Source organism: Ambystoma mexicanum, chromosome 7q (assembly GCF_040938575.1).
Source record: "Ambystoma mexicanum isolate Mex_15411 chromosome 7q, UKY_AmexF1_1, whole genome shotgun sequence".
NCBI lineage: Eukaryota > Metazoa > Chordata > Amphibia > Caudata > Ambystomatidae > Ambystoma > Ambystoma mexicanum.
Window position 1 is genome coordinate 746,216,887 of NC_090941.1, and position 21,443 is coordinate 746,238,329.

General features: G+C 46.8%; 1 protein-coding gene across 5 annotated transcripts in view; it reads left to right on the forward strand.

Moving 5' to 3' along the window:
• The first annotated feature begins 19,648 nt into the window (after window positions 1–19,648).
• POGLUT3 (protein O-glucosyltransferase 3) overlaps window positions 19,649–21,443 on the forward strand; it is a 201,090-nt gene continuing 199,295 nt past the window's right edge. The window contains exon 1 of one of the 5 annotated variants that reach the window (XM_069640275.1): window positions 19,649–19,751. Coding sequence is in view for 3 of the 5 variants with exons in the window: in XM_069640273.1 (XP_069496374.1) it covers window positions 19,809–19,995 (187 nt within the window). In the remaining 2 variants the exon portion in view is untranslated. Of the gene's footprint in view, window positions 19,996–21,443 lie in introns of all 5 variants that reach the window. The other 4 variants (XM_069640273.1, XM_069640276.1, XM_069640274.1 and 1 more) reach the window with 4 other exon arrangements.

The following is a 21,443-nucleotide window of genomic DNA, read 5'->3' on the forward strand; positions in this document are numbered from 1 at the left end:
CGGGAACGGCCAAGGTGCCAAACACCATGTAAACTTCAAAGGTATCTTACGCCCAGGGGCCATTGTACACATGCCCTCCACAGACCCCATGTCTCCAGGCAGGATCCCCTGAAGCAGGCCGCGCCGCTGCAATTCACATAAGACCATGACATATACACGTCACTCATTCAGATACACACCCTCTTTTCTAATTCTTTATAAACCACTTGATATTCATCATGAGAAAATCTTTGAGCACTGCAAGTCAACTCGTGAGTGTGCTACCTGAGAACGTCTGTGACCACTGCGAGTCAGCTCATCGTCGTGCTACCTCTGAACATCTCCCTGTTCTCCTGCCACTAACTACCCTGCTTGCTGAATCTAACTGTTTGTTGGTCAAGGTAAGGGCATGTCACCTAATCATATCGCTTTGATCTCTAAATTTCGATATATTTCGAACTAACGTACCCAGTAGTGTTATGTTCATTCGTCTCATTGCCATTGACTTGAGTTTAATTTGTTATCGATATAACAATTGTCATCAGTGTCATTTGTCATCGAATTGCATCCTTCGCGGACCGTGTCTATAATATAAGCATGTTTCCTTTTGATGCACGATAGTACATTCAAGGGACGAGTAACATGTTCTGATTTTCGTCACATCAATGAATTGTTAACGAAAGTTATCCTATAACACAGCTAGACTGCTTTTGCGGTGGTGACCAAAACATACTTGGCTTAGAAGAATGTATGGTATAATTCCTTCTTTCTCACGATTTAATGCAAAGTAATTTTTGAATAATGTTGACCTTTTTTTTGAAGAATTTGCAACAATGCCTGCATGTGCAGTTTTTGGTTGCCCTTCTAAGACCCATGAGAAATCTGAAGGCATTACAAAGCATGTATTCCCAAAGACTATAGATCGAACAAGAGAATGGGTCAGAAATTTGGGATATGTGCCGGAAGAGCTTGAAAGTAGAGTCAAACAAGTCTTGCAGGACAAGAGGGGTGATCGATACTGCATCTGCAGCCTGTACCTTACCCCGAATATGTACGATCCATCCATGTACACAAAGAAGAATCAACTCAGAACGACTCGTAAATTGCTCCCAAATGCAATTCCGACTCTATTCGTTCACATGCCGCCTAAGGTGAGTCACGGTTCCGGAATAAGCTGTAGCCCTTGGGGTAGTGAACAGGTAACTAAATGGATGTATTGGTGTTTTAGGTGTAAATGTCCCTTATAATACTTTTCATATTTACAAGATTGTATTGCTTTTTAAATAAAGACCATTTTGCTAAACATCTGTCTTTGGTTTTAGAAGCCTCATAGAAAATTGATTTATGGGCACAGATAACTATGCTATAGTGTCCTTTGAAATAAGCGTAATGTTTTCGTAATCTGTCTCCTTACATGCCAATTTTTAAGATTAGCATTTCTAAATCAACTAATATTTTCCCTTTACAACTCCATGAATATGCACTGAATATGAAGGAGCAAGATTCAGCATCCATGTCTTGCCTGGAGTCAACAACCACTTCGAGCGCGTATCAGGTAGTCTTACTTAGCTATTCAGTTCCGGAATTGTTTTATGCATGGAATTTGAAATAATCTGATCATATTTAAGTATCATGTCATTCGTTTACACAATGTTTAATTCGTGGTTTGCTATTCATATGTACCAATGTCTCCGTCACAATGTGTGTGTTCAATTTCAATGTTTTCATCCATACTAATTCAAGTACTGTGTTTCAGGGAGATGCTGAAGCTTCAACTACAATTACATCATCCCTTGTAGTTGATCCAGACGTATGCGTACTGGCAGTTCCCTCGAATGAAAGAAAGTCGGTCCTAGATCTGATACTATTAGACATTGACAATATTAGAAACCAGCAGTTTTTGCAAATTGCTTGCGTGCAACATTTCGAACAATTTGAGATAATCTGATCATATTTACATATCGTGTCATTCGTTTAACAATGTTTCATTCCTGGTTTGCTATTGATATGCACCAATGTCTGCGTCACAATGTGTGTGTTCAATTTCTATGTTTTCATCCATACTAATACAAGTACTGTGTTTCAGGGAGACGCTGAAGCTTCGACTACAATTACATCATCACTTTTAGTTGATCCAGAGCCAGATGTATGCGTACTGACAGTTCACTCGAATGAGATAATCTCATCATATTTACACATTGTGTCATTCCTTTACACAATGTTTCATTTGTTATTTTTATAGATATGTACCATTGTCTCTGTTACATTGTGTGTGTTAAATTTCAAATTGTTTCATCCATACTAATACAAGTACTGTGTTACAGGTAGATGCTGAAGCTTTGACTACAATTACATCATCCCTTGTAGTTGATCCAGAGCCAGAGGTATGCGTACTGACAGTTCCCTCACATGAAAGAAAGTCGGTCCTAGGTCTGATACAATATCCGGATATAGAAGAGAAGGCACGTGGATCCGAGTCGGTGGACCAGCTTGCTGTTGCTTACGTTACAGTAAAGAAGTTTTCAAAGAAAAGGAATTAAGATAAGGTAATTTATAAACAATTTCAATTTTTAAAGTGTTTTTTGCTGGGGTCTTCATAATATGTTTTTTTTTAATGTAAATTGTCCAATACTGTATGTTGGATTTACATTGAACATCTTTTTCCAACCTGTCTTCTAGTTGCCCTGTGGTGTACGGACTATGCAGACACAGACAGCGACACAAATGAGAGATGCTGCTTGCCAAACTGATTACACCATGGAGCAACTATTAATTGAGGCGCAGAATGTTCAGACCCGAGATGCATTTGCCCAATGGCCAGAAAATTAATTTAATGTGACCGGCGAAGCCAGCAAAGTTGTTTTGGGCCATTGCTACAATGTGACTGGTGAAGATGAAACTGAATGTATTGAAGATGCTTTTGAATTAGTCGCAGACCACTTGAAACGATCGAGCCCCGCCAAAAAAGTGCCACCCAAAAATCAATCAACATTGATGATTTCTCTGATTCACGTTCAAGTAACAGACGCTGCAATAACAGAGACTGAAGCATCAATACAATTGACCGAGGAACTAGAGAAAGATCTCGACTACAGTATGTCCAGTTTGGCTAATATGTCAATCACAGTTCAGTCAGAAAGAACATTAATGCAGGATGACAGTCTACTAAAGGAGGCCAAATACATAGTATTCGACAGCAGCTTGATGGAGATTATAAAGATGCTGAAATGTGTGCATTCAGTGAGAGGGGAAATATGTGGGAAGCCATTGGTGAATGTGACTCGTGTATCACAAGGCAGTAACCTCAAAATACATGCCACCTGTGAAATGTTTCATGAAAAATTGGCATGGTCCGCTCAACCAATGCTGGGGAAAGTGCCAACTGGCAATCTACTGTGTGCAGCAACTTTACTTTTCAGTGGCTCTAGTTTCATTAAGTTGTCCACTTTCTGTCAATTTGTGGGACTCCATTTCATTTCTAAAACGCAGTACTACAAATATCAACGTCAATATCTATTCTCTGCCATTAGTGAAGCTTGGAAAATTGAACAATTGTCTATTCAAAGTACATTCTCCGAAAAACGGTTCATGCTAGCTGGCGATGGACAGTGTGACAGCCCTGGATATTCAGCAAAGTACTGCACATACCACTTTCAGGACATGGAAAGTAAAACAATTGTGAGTTTGGTGGTCGTGCAGGTGTCCGAATGTAAATCCTCAGTGGCCATGGAGAAAATTGTTTTTTATAAAATCACTGGAAGATCTACAATCGAGGGGAATGCAAATCGACCTCATAGCCACGGATAGATACGTCTCAATAGCCAAGACAATGAGAGAGCAGTTTCCAAATATTCGCCATCATTTGATGGATGGCACGTTGCCAAATCCATAAATAAAATAATCTCAGCTGCAGAAGAAAAAAAAAAGTTCTGAAAGTTTTTCACAGTGGTCCCAGTCTTTCAGCAACCATCTTTGGTGTAGCTCCAAAACTTGTAATGGGTCTGTGGAAATTCTACTAGAAAAATGGCGGCCACTGATGCACCACTGTTCCAACGTTCACTCTTGGACAGAAAACCAACATTTTCACCAATGTGAACATGGCCCTTTGTCGCCGGTGCAGGAACGGAAGAAGTAGTGGTTGATTCCATCTTCACCTCCACACAAAGCCCTTGAGAAGATTGTGTTTGATAAAACGATATCAAGAGATCTGAAGGGACTCGCAGCATTCTGTCACACAGGAGATTTGGAGGTATTCCACAATATGTGCCTAAAGTAAAGGCCAATGAGATTGCATTTCGGCATTCAAGGGATGAAATATAGGACATTACTAGCTGTATTAGCGCATGACGAGAATGTAGGCCGTGAACAATCGAGGACTGCGGGAAACCTTGGGATGCTTTGCTACATTATGGCCTTTACAAAAAGAAGCAAAAAATGGGTGGTCAAGCCAGTATATGAGGAAATGGAATTTAATTTTGTGAAATAGCTTATAATTAATGTTTTGGAGATGAATATTCATGGAATTGAGTGCGATTTTGATCCGAGTACACATACATTGCCACAAAACATTGCCAACGTGCCCTGTCCACCTAAAGCAGAGCTCGTGGAACAGTTCAAATCCAGGTACAAATTATTACCATCTGTTTATTTGACCAACAATGTTTTTATGAAGTGTCCAAATAAAGCATCCAATTCGTCTTTCCAAATGTATCCTCTTTGTTAATTTATTTTTTCAACTAGTGCAGTTTTTACGATTGCCTTACAATGTAACGCTGTGCTTTCACAGTTTACAGTTTCGTTGAGCTACTGTGGGACCTTCACTGATCGTGGGAGGGCCAGATGGATAATAGTGTGAAGGAAACTTTTGGGTTCGGCAGTTGCCTTACCATGCAGTTGCCCAAATATCTGAATAACTGTTCGTCCCACAAAAAGGATGAGACCTAGGCTACATAAGATACTCGGCATGCAAGAAGTACTGACTGTGAACAAAACAGCACATCAAAGTGCGTTGTTGTTGAGAAATAGAAGCACTCTGACCAATATATTCATGGGGGCACGTGTTGGGGGTTGTTTCTAATGTAAGGAAGGGGTGGGTCGGTTGAGCCCCCGGCCAACATACATTATACATGAAAGTGACATCCTGATCTTGCACTCTTGGTGGGCGCCTCCTTTGCCAATCTACTGCCATGGGGAAGGAGGCCGTGACATAAGTAGAGGTGGGGCTATTGCTAGACACACTTTGACCCTATTTTGTGTATCCTCGACTCAAATTTTGGAGTAGGGCGCATTCTGTCATTGCGAAGTTTCCCCTACCCCTCAACAGCGCCACGAACAACGAGCTATGACAGCCTGCACATTTTTCCTCCTGTGCCCGTGCTTCACAATTCTAGTGCTCATGGATGCGGTGAGACAAGATGTTGCAAACTAAGAATGTATCTTCATTAGGAGTGAAGGTCAATGTTTGCTTGCGAGCCGAGGAACCCACTCATCGCACACCACAGTATAAGGTTCAATTGTTTTTTGACCTTGAGAGAAAGGGACCATTCCGAAAGGAATTGAATTAAAGGAGGGGTGTAATAACGTAAGATATGGTAAGGTTCTCCATTACAAAACTGGACTAAGGAACATGTAAGTTCAGTTCATAAAAAATCGTTGATCCGAACAGAGTCTGCGTTACGGTCTGCGTTACGCCAAGAGAATGGAAGTGCCGAATATAATGTAAGTTTGACTTTCGACGATTTTATGCCCGAACGAGTGAACTTATCATTAGCTGACCATTATTGCTGGGTTACATTGTACTTGTTTGTTCTGTGTGGTATATTGCAATGAAACGCAAGTACAACCTTTGTGTGTACTGGTCTTTCTAACGTGCACATGGGCAGTCCAGCATCGAGATACATGTAGACCACCACTCGGTTCCCCCAGGTTTAAGGCTAATATTTCATTAAAATGCCATCTATGTGCACCTCGAATTGTAGCATCAGCTTCCGCATCCCGTTTAGAGCTGAAGCTACTCCATAGCACTATCCTCTGAAGCAAATTGTGGATTACTTTCCACGTTGTTTTCTCTCTGTTCACATTGTTTCACGTCTGTGCTAATCGTTAGTTTTAACATGATGGCGAATTAATAAGTAAAATTAAATTGTAATAAAGATCAGCTACTGAGACACATTTCTATTATGTTTTCCCAACAGCTACATCCTGCCATTCTGCAATTGTCATCGATTCCAGATACCAACTGATGGGTTTTTCAACCGTCAGCTGCAGATTCAGCTGCAGATACATGTCAATAACTGGATATATTTGACTCTTCTTTGGGACGATCGCCAAGGGCCGATATGCCCTTACGTGGTACCAGCCATTAGGAGCAACATAACATCCTTTACAGTGGTCTAGCGCCAAGTTGATGCACAAGCCTTGCAATTCACTGTGCAACCAAAGCGCTTCTTTTACCCAAAACGAACACCTTTTGTACCCAAAAGGAACACCGCGTGACTCACGATAAACATTTGCGGATCGAGAACAAAGAAAAAAAAATTCCAATTTGATTGAATATGGCAATCGCCGGATGTTCTCGCAGCGTTTATTGTGAAATAAAAGTACTTTACAAATTGTACAGTCTTGCTGTTTCCTTTTAAAATACAGTTTAATATTCCAAATTGTGACGCGCACTGTTGTGAGATGATGTGTGTTGATTTCCGGGTTCTGCGTCACGTCACGTAGGTGATGACTGGGTGCGTTTGGCTACGCTGCCCAGTAATGTCAAGAAGAAAGGCTGTGAATACCACTAGGTTTGGTGATGTCAGGCTCGGGGGCGGGGGATATGATTTAGTGCCGCCAGTGCAGTCCTGCTTGGGCGATGCGGCAACGGATAAGAATATCACAAAATGGCCACGCCCTGCTGCCTGATTTCGCATGTGTTCAAAAGTCAAAAACTATGGTAAGGTACATAGGAAATGTTTGTACGATCGATCAACGGATGCTTAAAAACACATGCCTGAACCCTCGGGACAATAATATTTCTGAGCGCACTATTCCTTTAAGCAGCCACTGTGGGTATGCAAGATTCTCATGCTTCACCAGTCTCTCAGGGTTTGCAGGTCTGTCAGGCTTCACCAGCCTCTCAGGGTTTGCAGGACTGTCAGGCTTCACCAGCCTGGGGTGTACTGGGAACCAAAAGAGGCCATGGAAATGATTTTCAAAGTGACCCCATATTACGCATTTTCAGCAAGCCCAAGCCTTTTCCTAAGGAAATAAAATAGGTTACCACACAAAAGAGGCCCAGGGTACAGAGGCCTACCAGGAAATCTTCAGAGTTCTTGATAGGCCAGTCCACCCCTGCACAGCCTCTCATGGTTTGCAGGATTCTCAAGCATTACCAGCCTCTCAGGGTTTGCAGGACTGTCAGGCTTCACCAGCCTCTCGGGGTTTGCAGGACTGACCAGCCTCTCATGGTTTGCAGGATTCTTATGCTTCACCAGCCTCTCAGGGTTCGAAGGATTGTCAAGCTTCACCAGCCTCTCAGTGTTTGTAGGCTTCAACAGCCTCTCCCAAGCACATCACATCTCCTGCTTCTCCCTGCATCTCACAGGCAGATGCTTTCATTCCTCCTTTGTTTCCTCTCAGGAGGGTCTCTCCTGCCTCATTGGCTCCTGGTATTGTCTTTCGTCTTTGTGTTGTTAAGGAAGTTTCCTTTCCTCCCCTGTTCCCCTGAGCTTTCAGTCTTGGATGCAGATTACTTAAACCTCAGCCCCCTTTTTGGAACCTCACATTGTTTGTTAGACCATGAGGCTTTCTGTGCCTGTTGTTCTCTGCTCCCAGATACAACTGTGGAAGGTATCCGCTGGCTGTGAGGACACTCTGGTGTAAGTTTGACTAGCCCAAAAGGGTCTGGGAACTGTGTGATCAGTTGGGTTTAGGGGATACAAGTTAGCTGTCTAAGTAACGTGTGGCAGAATTGCAGCTGTGTAGTCTGAGAAAGTGGGTGGGGATAATACCATTTGGTAGTCTGGTCTGAGTAATGGGAAGGGGTGGGGGCTTTTCAGCCGAGTCGTCTGTTTTGTGAGGACAAATGCAGCTTGGGAGGCTAGTCTGAGAAAAAGGAGGGGGATACTGTTTGTTAGCCTGGTCTGAGTGATGGGAGCCAGGCTGCAGCTTGGAAGTCTGCTCAAAATATCCGGGTTAGTGGGGGGAGATGTCGTTGGTTGTCTGGTCTGAAAAATGGGGATGGGCGAAACTAGCCACTTAGTCTGAGCAATGAAATACAGAATTGTTGATTGGCAGTCTTGTCTGGAAAAAAATGGGGGGTGTTGGGGATGTCCTTTTATAGACTGGCCCGAGCAATGGGGGCCAACGTAGCAGTGTGACAGTCGGGTCTGAGCTGTTTGTGGGGCAGGGGTGGAATTGTATCTGCAGTTTGTTCTGGATAAAGGTGGGGGAATGCTGCTTTATAGTCTTGTCTGCGTGGAGGGTTGAAAAATATGGCAGTTGGAAAGTCATAAAAGGGTGGTTTAGCAGTTTGTTGTGGACTGTTTAGTATGGGCAAGCTAAACTTGGCTTGCCCAGGCAATTTGCCACAGCACTCACTACATCGTGACCTTATCCTGAAATGTGTTGTTTGGGCTGCTTTGCGCTCATTGTTTCTACCTGCAATTCTTACATTTTCCTTCTCACCATCTTTGAAATAGACAAGCTCTACCATCAGTGCCGTGTTTGCAGTACAGATGACCCCGGCAGGGGTTTCTGTGGTCCGTTATGAATCACACTTTTTGGACGAACATAAAGACCTGGAACCGTACCCCAGTGTTGGCCCTTTTATAATTCGTATGGTTCTCTCGCCCTCTCGCCTTTGGCAATTCACGAGACTCTCGGCCTCTAGCCACATAACTGACTCCAGAGTCATTATTTGTTGTTATTTTTCTGTGACTGTAAACCAAGTGTAAGAATATGTGCATCTTTTACATATTTTACTTATAAAAACTGTGAATACCATAATTATGTATAAGTCTCCTCTCCATCTTTACTATTTGTGTTGACTTGGTCATGCTACGCCAGTGACGATGGGACGTAACGCCATTGCGGGGAATAAATGGGGCAGTCCTGTGAATGCGATACAGTGCACAGGCAGAGCTCAGACGGAATACACATGTACGGTACCCGGGGGCTACCGTAGCGCAAGGCTACGAGGCTTCATAACAACGGATCCGCTTGTTGAATCAGCTGTGCTAACGCTAGAAAGTGGAATGCTCACTTCCCTCGACAACTGAGCAGGCATACGAGGGGAGGTGAGACAGGCCCTGTAATGCCGTGTGGAAGGAGGTTGCAGCTTCGCAGTAAGGGAAGTGCACGTGCGCCTCCAGGGCAATTTTTGGAGCACCTGTGGATGCGTTTTCTTCAAAAAAGAAAAAAAAGACAATGTTATTTTCTATTTTCTCCTAGAGCAAGAGGAGATTTGAGAGTTTTATTTTCCTCATCCTTAATTTTTCACTGGAGCTGTTCCTGTGCACGTCTTGTTCGACGGTGTTGCAATCTCCGGTGAGAGAGGGTGCCTGTGCGCACAGCGTGATGCTACCGTGGGCAGTGCTGCGTCAGAATGCAGGAAGGCCAGGCGGCAGCCGCACCTCGGCAGTGGCCCATGTGCGTTGCCATCAAGGGGCACTGGCTCCTATGCCAGAATTTGACATTTTAGAGGCGCCGACGGCGCTATGCCCCAGATGGAACATGTGGCTTAAGTGCCTGGAGATTTACTTCTCGGCGGTTGGGGAGGTGAACGACCAGGCAAATAAGTGAACACTTCTGTACGCGGCAGGGCCAGCTGTGGTGAAGCTGTTTGAGACCTTGACACTGGTGGTTGGCTCATATGATGCAAGGAACTCTCTGAGGAACAATTTCATCCTGTTGGTGAATCTAGATTACAAGAGTTTTGTTATGTGTGCGGCAAAGCAGAGGGACGACGAGTCGCTATTCATTCCATGGCAGGCTGAGGCAGCTAGCAACCATGTGGGCCAGTGAGGAGGAGATGGTGTGTAACCAACTGATCCAGGGATGTACCTCAAGGAAGCGGAGGAGACAAATCCTGAGGGAGCCGTGACTCACTGTGGTGAGAATCCTTGAAATGGGACGGTCCTATGAGCTAGCAAACACAAGAGCCTCCAGGATGGACGAAGCCATGAAGATGGTTAAGCTGGAAGATGTCTCTTCGATAGGGCGCCAGCAAGGTGCCAGGGGTGGTGCGCGAGGCATGGGCCCCACGAGGGACAGAAGGCCAGAAACACTGGCTCAGTGCACGCTGTGCAGTTACGACATCCTGCTCGCGACCGAGTGCCCTCCCAAAGGGTGTGAGGGTGTGAGTGTGTGGGTCAGTGGACCACTTAGCGCGCAGGTATAAGGCCCTGGGGCTGGTCTTCACACCACGAGGCCCTGCCAAAGTGGGCACGCATGCTCAGAGAAGATTCCTGAGGCTTGCTCAGGTGGATCAGGATGAGGCAGCCGAGACGTGTGGTGTCAGTGGATGGGTGTGAGATCCCCGTTTTGATAGACACCAGTGCCTCTATGAGCGTAATGGCTGTGGAACACTACGAGGGGCTGCCAGGCCCTCTGCCCCTAGCACGGTCGAAGGTGAGGATTTTCCCTTTTGGTGGCAAACAACTGCTCCCGCTCAAGAGGGCCTTCATCTCGTGAGTGGGGCATGGACAGAACACCATCAAAGTGAGATTCTTTGTCACCGATGTCAGCAAGGACACCCTGTTTAGCTGTGGAGCAGCGGAAGCCCTAAAGTTTGTCAGCTTCACATAAAGGGTCTATGTGGAGGACATCCACGAGATACTGCAGAAGTTTGAAGAGGTGTTTGTCTGTGTGGGTAAACTGAACGGCGATCCTGTTAAGCTACATATTGATGAATCCATCCACCCATGGCACTCAATCACAGGAGGGTCCCATTTCATCTTAAGGATCAGGTGGATAAGGAGATAGAATGCCTAGTGGAAATTGATTTCATCGAGACTGTGGCGGGGCCAGCCCTGTGGATGTCACCAATTGTGGTGGCCCGGAAGCCGAAGCAGGCGGATGTTAAGATGTATTTCTGAACTCTGACCTGGTGGGCAGAGGTTCAGAAGGCCATCCTAGTTTCTTGGAACAGGGTAACCTTCTGGACAAGCCAGACCAATCAAGGTAGCTTGGCGGCGGTCAAGACTAGGTCTCAGGAGGGGTGAGGGTGACTGCAAGACCTCAATGAGCACACAGAGTAAAGGACACTTACAAATCACTCCCAGTCAGGTGTAGATATATTAAAAAAGCAAATACATTTATTTCAAGGCCTTTGAATTTCAACACACAAATCAAATAACAGTAATACTAGTAAGCCAACACAATATACAAGACCAATGGGGTCTAAAGGGCGAATGCATGAAATGAGTTCACAACCAAAAAGAGGGAGGAAACAGGCAGTGTAAATAGTCTTTAGTCCCTTCTGCATCCAACAGACTCCTAACTAAGAGGCAGTCGAATCCCTAAGAAGAGTGGAGCCTATTGCTCAAATGTACTTGCACTGCTGGCGCACATGGTAGTTCAAATGGGCAAAACGGGGTCTCTTCAGGGGTCTGTAGCAGCTCCGGAAGGTGGGTGAGGTGATGAAGAATCGGTTCCCACTATTCGAGGAGGGCCTCCACTTGAGGGCAGAGTCAATTCCAAGAGTTGGGAATAGTTTGCTAGTTCGCACTTGCAGTGGAAAGGAGAGGGGCCCTCAGGCCACTTGTGTGTAAAAATGGATGGAGGCGCTAGGGGCCACCGGTTAGGGTTGCAATTACTCACTGACCCCCGGCGCACTCCGGACCAAACTTCAGCAGTCGAGTCCACTTCGGGTTGCAGGTTCGAGTGCAGCAAATTTGGCGGCTCTGCAGCTTTCAGCAACGAAGATACAGCGATGATACCCAAATGGGACAGTGGCGATTTCTCCGCTACTGGTGGATGGATCAGGCCAGTTTCACTGCAGCAGGCTTCATGGACTAGAGGTTCACAAATGCAGAGCACCTGCAAAGTTCGTCACCACGGCTGGGCGACACGGTAACCGCGTATACTTTGGTTCGGGTGCACTCACTTCACTTCATACCTAGGAATGCCAAGTGTACGAAATTCAGTGTGAGAGTGCCGTGAACACAGAGCTAGCGACGTACCAAGTTTCGAAAGTCCTCCTTGAAACGGTGGAAGTATCAGGGCAAAGAGTCTGCGTAAGCTGGTCAGCCGACTCGTTGGCCCAGAGACACTTCCGAGAGAGCTTACTTGCAGGGTTGGATGAAGGTGCCGAGAAAAGTTGGTCCCACTATTCCAATGGGTCGAAGCATCTTTGCAGACCTTCTTGGACGACCAGATGCAGAGGGGTCCCAAGGGACAACAGCGGGCTCAGGGTGCCAAACCTTCCAGCGGGTCACCAGTGCTTCCTCGACTCAGCTTCTTAGTTTCAGGATACTTTGATCCTATCCTTCGTTCACTTAGAACTCCAGAGATCTAGATGGTATGGGTGTTTGGGGCCTTCTCTTATCCAGAATCTCCTTCGCACCAAAATGAAGAGGACCCAATGGGAGATCTGCTCACTTACAGGCATCCCATACGTGGACCAATCACGGACCACGGTGGTCCCAGGAATTCACAGCACTCCAGACTCTCTGACACCCAGGATGTGTATTGGAAGCAGACATTCCAGCCCACATCCTGGAGGCACACACGCAAGGCATGCAGAAGCCCGCGAAAGCTTGGCGCTTTGCGGGGAAATGCATGCCCAAATAAGGACTGACCCGGGTCGGCTCGACCTGGGGAAGGTGAAAGGGCAAAATGGCCAAAGGACAGGACAAAGAACCTTGTGGCAAGGCCATTTTGGAGCCAGCCCACCTAACTGTGCCAAACGCGGTAATCACGGTTTACCTGGCAAGAAAGGGTTAAAAATATGCAAAATGATAAACTGCCACCAGCCCTGTCCAAGGCACATCTGCACTTCTCCTAAAAAATCCTTTGAGAGTATCTAGGGCCTTTGGAAATGACTAACAGACCCAAGTGCACTGTACTGGAAGGTACATTGTGCACTTGTTACATGTTTCAGAAAGGTAGCAACATTGGAAAAGACAAAGGGAAACAAAGTCTCCCAGTACTGACTGTTTTAAGGGCATGTCAGTTTCCCCATAAAAAGTGAGCGAAAAGCCCACCGGAGTGCAGCAGAAGGCTGGGTTCCTCTGGTAAAGCCAGACTACAGTGTTTAACATCACAAAACGTTGGGGGGTCCACAACTGGAGCGAGAATTACACATAAATGGGAATCTTTCCTAACACTCGCCCCTCTCAGACCAAGGACAGGGGGAATTAATCCACCCCTGGATGAGTCTCATGTTCAGGTCGGTTAAACATTCTGGACAACCCATCAGCATTGCTATGTTGGACACCTGGCCTATGCTCAATAGTGAAGTCGAAGCCTTGCAGACTTATGGACCACCTGAGCAACTTTGGATTCTCTCCCTTCATGTTCATTAGCCACTTTAAGGGCTTATGGTCAGTCTTCACAGTGAAGTGGGTCCCATAGAGGTAGGGCCTCAGCTTCCTTAGGGCCCACACAACAGAGAAACATTCTTTCTCTACTGTGGACCTACTGAGCTCTCTGTCCTTAAGCTGGTGACTAATGCAGCCAATAGGATGTTCCTTACCTTCTCATCTACTCGTGATAGTACAGCTCCTATGCCAGTGTCAGAGGCATCTGTCTGCACAATACAATATCTTTGCTAATCAGGGGCCCTGAAAACAGGGGCCTGGCACAAGGAGTCTTAAGCCATTGAAGGCCTTCCCACACTCTTCAGACCAAGTTAACTTCTTGGGTTTTTTAGGAGTTGTGGGAGCAGCCAGAGGGGCAGTTATGGTGCCATAGTCTACCATGAAATTCCTGTAGTACCCAGTGAGTCCTAAAAAGGCTCTCACTTTGGTTTGAGTAGTGGGGGTAGGCCAGTATTGTACTGCTTGTACTTTACTGGGTAGAGACTGTATCCTCCCTTCACCTACTTCATGTCCAAGGTAGACCCCTGATCCTTGTCCAATCTGGCACTTACTGGCCTTGATGGTCAAGTGGGCCTTCTGAAGAGCCTGAAACACAATCTTGAGGTGCTTCACATGCTCCTCCCAGGTGGCACTGAAAACTGTTATATCATTCAGATATGCTAGACAGAATTCATTCAACCCATTAAGGACATGATTTGCAAGCCTCTGGAAAGTGGCAGGGGCATTCTTCACCCCAAAAGGCATTACCCTGAAATGGTAAAGACCCTCTGGTGTTGAGAAAGCTGTCTTCTCCTTTGCATGTTCTGCGAGAGCTATTTGCTATTAGCCTGCAGTGAGGTCAAATGTGCTGAGGTATTTGGAGGCACCCAAAGTATCCACCAGCTCATCTGTTCTATGCAAGGGGTGTGCATCTGTCTTGGTGACAACATTCAGAGCCCTGTAATCCACACAGAACCTCAACTCAGATGTACCTGCATTTGGAACCAAAACCACAGGGCTGGACCAAGGACTACTAGAGGGTTCAATCACCCCAAGATCAAACATTTTGTTGACCTCTTTCTTAATGTAAGACCTTAATTTGTCTGACATCCTGTATCCCCTTCCTTTGGTAGGCACACTGTCTCCTTTGTCAATGTCATGTTTGCACCAAGGTGTCAAACCAGGAGAGTGTGAAAACAAGGGGGAAAATTGCCTCAGCAAACTTTTCACCTCTGCTTGTTGATCAGCAGTCAGGTGAGGAGCCACTTGGACACCCTCAATGGAGCTGTCTGAAGGACTTCCCTGGAACAGGTCAGGGAGAGGTTCTGACTTATCTTCCTCAACAGGTGTGAAATTGATGAGGGAAGCCTTCTGGTCATACCAATGTTTCACCAGTGCTTGCCCTGCCTTCAGTGTCTCACTAGCTAGACCCATCAGGTGTACCATCCTTTTTCTGAGCCCTAGCACATAGTCTCCTACATTGGTAGTTATGGGAGGAGTGGACATCTCCCATCCCTCCTTGACTATGGCTAAGGGTCCCCTCACAGGGTGACCAAACAGAAGCTCGAAGGGGCTGAAGCCAACACCCTCCTGTGGCACCTTTAGTGAGCATGGTAACAGAAGATCCCATTTTCTTCTGCGAGGTTCTTCCAAAGCCCCAATCATGCTTTAAGATACTGGTAAAACTTTCAACTAGATCATTGGTTTGTGGGTGATATGCAGATGAAAACGTATAGGTGACACCACATTGCTTACACATGGCCTGCATATACTTTGACATAAAGTTGCTGCCCCCATCAGACACAACTTCTTTAGGGAAGCCAACCCTAGTAAATATGGCAAGTAAAGCTTTTGCAACTGACTTGGCAGCCACCGTCTTTAATGGGATGGCCTCAGGATACCTGTTAGCATGGTCGACCAGTACCAGGATAAACCTATTACCTGAGGATGTTTGGGGGTCAAGGGGACCAACAATGTCAATCCCTTCCCTTTCAAATGGTACCCCAACTGGGAGTGGCACCAATGGAGCTTGGATTGTTGTGCCACTCTTACCAGATAACTGGCAGGTGGCACAACTCCTGCAGTGACTTTCTACTTGCACCCCCATCTTGGGCCAGTAAAAATGCATGGATAACCGTTGCTTGGTTCTCTTGATACCAAGGTGACCAGCAAGGGGCACTTCATGCGCCAGCTGCAGGAGGAAGGGTCTTACAGCAAAGGGAACCACCAACCTCCTATGGTCTCCTTCTGTAGACTCTGCAGGCTCGCTGTAGAGGAGCCCACCTTCCCAATAAATTCTATGCTTCCCATGAGGTTCACCCTCAAGCTGGGAGCAGGCCTGTCTCCTTAGGCCTTCCAGAGATGGGCACTCACGTTGGCCCTTACTGAATTCATCCTGTTAGGACCCCCTTCTACTAATAAGTCTTTTAGTTCAGGATGGTCATTTGGATCAAATACTTCAGGTAACACCTCTACCTCGTCAGGTCCTGGTGTGTGGCCAACTACCTCCACCTCAGTGGTAGCTAAGTTAGGGGGAATGTTTTCTTCCCCTCTTTTGTCTTTCTTGACACCTTTAGCCTTGGGTTTCCGCTTTGGCTTGGGCATGGCAGTGGTCTTGGCCAGTGCTGCCCTTGTTTGTGACCTTGTGTAGGGTCTTTCTGCTGTATCTCCCACAAGCCCTAAAGCTCTGAGATCATTTCCCAGCAAGACCTTTCCTGGGATATCTCTCTGAATGCTCACTGGAACCCTTACTACTGTACCATTTATAGTAAGATTTACAGGTATAACTGGGAACTTGAAAGGTGGGCCATCAGCCAACTTAGCGGGCATCTGAGGAGCTCTGGCAACTTCCTCCACTGCAGTTCTGCTGCACCCACTATCCCTAAGAACAGGAGTATCTACTCCATTGATCAGCACACTGTCCTTAAAGTAGTGCTTAGTATTATCCAGAATCCTAGCATAAGCCTCCGAGACGTTAGGCTCCCAGGAACCCAGGGAAACTAAAACTACCTCACAATCTATCCCACCGGGGAAGGAATCTAAGGAGAAGGATGCCCCTGTAATCTCTTCTTCCTCATAGGAGGAGAAGGCCAGATTAGCAGAGTGGACCCCCAGAGTTTTGACCTTACATTTGGGGTCCCCCTTCACATATGACAAGACATATCATACCCTCAAAGGTGAAGACCTTATATCCTTCAACTCAACCAGTCAAGTTTTTTAAAGAATGTCACAAAGGACACCCAAGTACTTCCTTCTTTTTCTAGGAGTGTAACTGGCGAGGTGGGGCACCTGGGCCCGAGGACAGAGGGTGGCCAGGTAACCAGTGCAGTTGCAGCCAGGAGTTCAGGAAGGGAGATGAGGAGAGAAAGCCGAAGCAAAGAGGAAGGTTTTGAAATGCTTATGAAACGGAGATGGTTCTCCTCAAGTTTCAAGGAGGCAGGGAGGCTGTTCCAGAGGGAGGCCCCCTTGAAGAAAGATCTACCACCAACTCGTTGCTTAGAGAAGCGACTGACCCTGAAGGAGTTGGAGGCGGATGAGTGAAGAGCTTGAGAAGAAAGATATTTACGAAGAGAGAGTTGAAGGTATTGAGGCCTTAGGCCCCAGAAGGCCTTGTGGACAATGCAGAGGGTTTTGAACGTTTTCCTCGCAGCCACTGGGAGCCAGTGCAGAGATTTCAGTCCTGGAGAGATACAATCTCTGGGCTTGAGGCCAAGGACAAGTCTCGCAGTCCTGTTCTGGATGAGTTGCAGAGGGCGGAGAGTATAAGCAGGCAGATTTAGAAAGAGGCTGTTGCAATAGTCCAGCCTAGAGAGAACCAGAGCTCTGGAGACAGTGAGCTTCTGGGGGAAGGAGAGAAAAGGAAAGGAAGAATACCTTCGAGGAGGTGCAGCTGGTAGTGTGACTTCTTAGAGATGTCAGAGATGTGAGGAGAGAAGGAGAGAGTGGAGTCAATGAATACCCCAAGGTTTTTAGCCTCGCAGGTGGGAGCAGAAGGAGGGCCAAGAGAGGCCGGCCAGAGAGCGACAGGAAAGGAGGAAGTTGGTGTGCCGACGAGGAGAATCTTGGTCTTACTGGCTTTAAGGCAGGGGTCATTGGCGGCACACCACTCCTGGATAGCAGACAGACAGTCAGAGATGAGAGAAGGAGAAGAGGTGGCTGAAGGTAGCCTGAAAATGAGCTGAGTGTCATCCGCATGGCACTGAAAGTTGGGGCAGAGAGCGGCAATGCGGTGGGCAAGAAGTGCCAGCTATTGGTTGAACAACCAGGGAGAGAAGTTAGACCCCTGGGGGACACCACAGGTAGAGATAAAGATAGAGGAGAGGAAGGACCCAAGTTGGACCTGTGAGGGTCAATGAGAGAGGAAAGAGGTTTGCCACGCCAGGACCTGACCAGTGATACCCAGATTATCACGGAGACGGTTCAGCAGGATGGCATGGTTGACCGTGTCAAAAGTCAGGTGAGAGATCAAGTAAGATGAGGACACGGGGGTGTTGGAATCAAGGTTGGAGAGCAGGTCTTTACAGATGTTCGGGAGAGCAGTTTCCATGCTTCTGGCAGCTCTGAAGCCAGACTGGTGGTCATGAAGACAACCAACAGATTCCATGTGAAGATTAAGCTGGGAGATGGCCAGCTTTTTCAGGAGTTTGCCCAGGAAAGGAGTGATGGAGAAAGGGCGATAGTTAGCCGGGCAGGACGGGTCGGCTGAGGGTTTCTTAAGAAGAGGGTGCACAAGGGAGTGCTTCAGGGGGAAGGGGAATAACACGGTGAGTATGCCCGTAATGTTTTCATTGTTATGAAAAGAGAGAGATGTGGAGATGTGGTCATGCTACGCCCGCGACAGAGTGACGCAACTCCGTCGGGGAGAACAAATCAGGAGACAGTGTGCAGGCGGAGCCCAGACAGAATACACATGTGCGTATCACTCTGTTGGGGGCGGGGGCTACCGTAGCACAAGGCCGTGAGGCTTCATAACACTATGTACTAAGTAACATTCAACCCACTGGGCCCCGTCAGTCCTTGCAAGGCTAAGGAACCAAGCATGGCGTGATCGTGGAGAACTTATGCGTGGCCAGAGCAACTCTGCTTTGTTTCCGTGCTAAGCGGAAACTGTGCAGTGTCTCATCACAGCAGGATGGCATATGTTGGTTTTAAACATTTTTCTTGTGAATAAATCGCTTTTTTATATCTGTAAACAATTTAACTCCCTTGTGCTCCTTGTAAGAGCAAAACTGATACATGCTATCTTAGCTCCACTGCTTATTAAAGAAAACTACCAGAGCGTTAATGACAAGAGTAGCCTTTGACTCCATCTTCTTTTTACAATTTTGCCCTAAACCTCTGGAGTCAGGCCCCCTTCAAAAAAAGAGGGTTTCCTGCCCTTATCTCATACATGGAACCCCTTTGGCAATGGTATGCGGTTTCTGGGGCATTTTTTAATCCAAGGGATGATTACAGTTCCATTTGCAGAGCATTGCTTTTACCATACAGGACGTGTGATGAATATTTACCGATTACAGGACGTGTGATGAATATTTACCGATGTATCGCGCATGTTCCCATTGTTTAGACTGCTAACTCCATAGGCACCCTACTGGAGGGTGAGACAGGGCAATCACGCAACGACAGAGGGTTCGGCCAGATAGCCCACCGTGGCCGAGATTGAGTTTTAGTGCATATTGGCAAATGTTACTGGCCCAATGTGCTTTCAAAAACATCATCTTTCGTACATTCAAACAAAATACGTACCCAGAAAGTAATCTTTTTGTCACAAAAAAATCGACACTATTGTGAATGTCGGTCCCTTATATTTCGTTGTTTGGGTCCATGACATTCAAACTTTACAATCATTCCGCTTAGGGGGTGTTAGGCCGTTTGCGCAGCAACTGTAGCTTCGTTTTTTTAGCTGAGGTGATTTGTCATGCTGCCGTGGTTTCGTGGATTGGGTGGTGCATTTGGAGGTGGTCACTGGTCACTATATCATGTTATTGATTGACAGTGCAAAGGCAGTGTGCTGTTGCAGTGCTAGCTGTTTTTGAGGTGATTGGATGCTGGCCAGAGATGCTGCACCCCGTCACTCTTCCGCGAGGAGTTATCAGTAGCGCATCGCGTGTGAACACTCTGTCAGTCCTCTTCTCCTCCCTCACCGAAAGGAGGAGCGGGGGGGGGGGGGAGCTAACCCGTCCCCCGATAGGCCGACCCTGCTCCAATCACGGACACACAGATCCCTTTTACCAAAAACGACTTCCTCCTCCATAAACGCAAAGTGTAAGTGTGCGCCTGTGTTCGCGTGGCGCGCAGCGGCTCCCTCCACCTGAGTGCAGCATGGCCCTCTGCCTGCTCTGGCTCAGCCTGCTGGCCGCCCACCCCCGGGCCTCGGCGGAGCAGGTCAGCCCGCAGAGGAGCCTGGTGTGGGGCCCCGGGCTGCGCTCAGACGTCGTCATGCCAGTCCGCTACTTCTTCATCCAGGCAGTGAGCCCCGAGGGGCAGAACTTGACGCGCGCCCCTTCAGGTACCGTGTGCTCTGCGACACCGTCACAGCTCCGTGTGTAGCGGGGTCTGTCTGCCTGTCTCTGCCCGCCGCCTCAGTCTGGAGCGCACCCCGCTCTCCCGAAGCATCAACGCGCGCAGGCAGTTGCAGCCACTGGGAGGACCTTTCACCAGCTCCGCCCATCACATTCTCCAGCAGGCCAGGCGTGAGCTACTCCCGCGGAGAAAGGAATGCCCCCCTTTCTCTGGCATGCGGTTTAGAAACGCAGCATTCCAACATGTTGTTTCCTGTCTGAATTCCACCAGCAGGGGGGGTCTGCAACCCTTGGCTTACCAGGTGTTTTGCACTACAGGTCCCCTCAGCGCCGGCCAGCACAGTCCACGAGGGATCATGGGAGTTGTGGTCCAACACATCTGGAGAGCCACAGGTTGCAGGCACGAGCCTCAGCCACTATTTTGCTGCTTCCAGACTTGCATGCTTGTACTTTGGGGAATGCAGTTGTTTCTCTCAAGTAAAGATTTAAAACTATGAGTGGCTTTTGATTTATGTTTCAGGTGCCTACAATAAAAATGGTGGTGAGGCTTCTGAATTTAAAACTTATTGGGTTGTTGGTTTGAAGAATCATGTTGAGCTCATCGCCAGCGCAAAATTCTACTCTATTATGTGCTAGATAAATGCCCTTTAAACATTAAATGTTGGTATTATTAATAATGTAATAATTGATCGTTGCAGGAATTTTAAAGGACGGTCACTACCTAGGTTTTGGCAAGTACAATCCCTTAGTGACTTTTGAATCCTAGTCGAGTTCACATCTAATTCCATGCAGCCTGACTCTTCTATTTTAGAATGGCCCAAACATGACTCTCAACGTTGCATTTACACATGCGTATCCCTTGGACATCCTATGTACAGAGATTATTTTCTATCTGGCTAGATGGTTTTAGAAGTCTGCAACTCTCTGCAGCATAGCGTGCCTTTTTATTGCATCTTGTCTTCCCAATTGGAGCGGGTGCGCGTGGCTCAGTGTGTACCTTCCTCCAGCAGACACTATGTTTTGTTAGATCTGCTTATTCATAGCTATTGTGTCTCTGTGCTGCAATCCTTCTACTGTCACTGCTGCCCAGTAAAGCACAGCGTTTGGTCTAATTGTCCATTGTATTGTGGCTTTCTGATTGGAGTAGGCGGATCTTCTGTAGTGTGGCTAATGCTGAGAAGCATCCTGTGGGGCATCACAAAATGTCATCTTAAGAGAATAGGAAACAGTTGAACTGATGGATTTTATGTTGTGCCGTTTATTTATTTATTTATTTATTGCATTTGGTTGTACGCCCAAACCCTGTGGTATTACAGCGTAATCTACATATGTACATGGGTTGCATAAAACAATGGTGTCATAAACTGTTTTGTGTGTCTTAGTCAATTACATGGGTTACATACAACAATGGTGTCATGTGTCTTGTTCAATTACA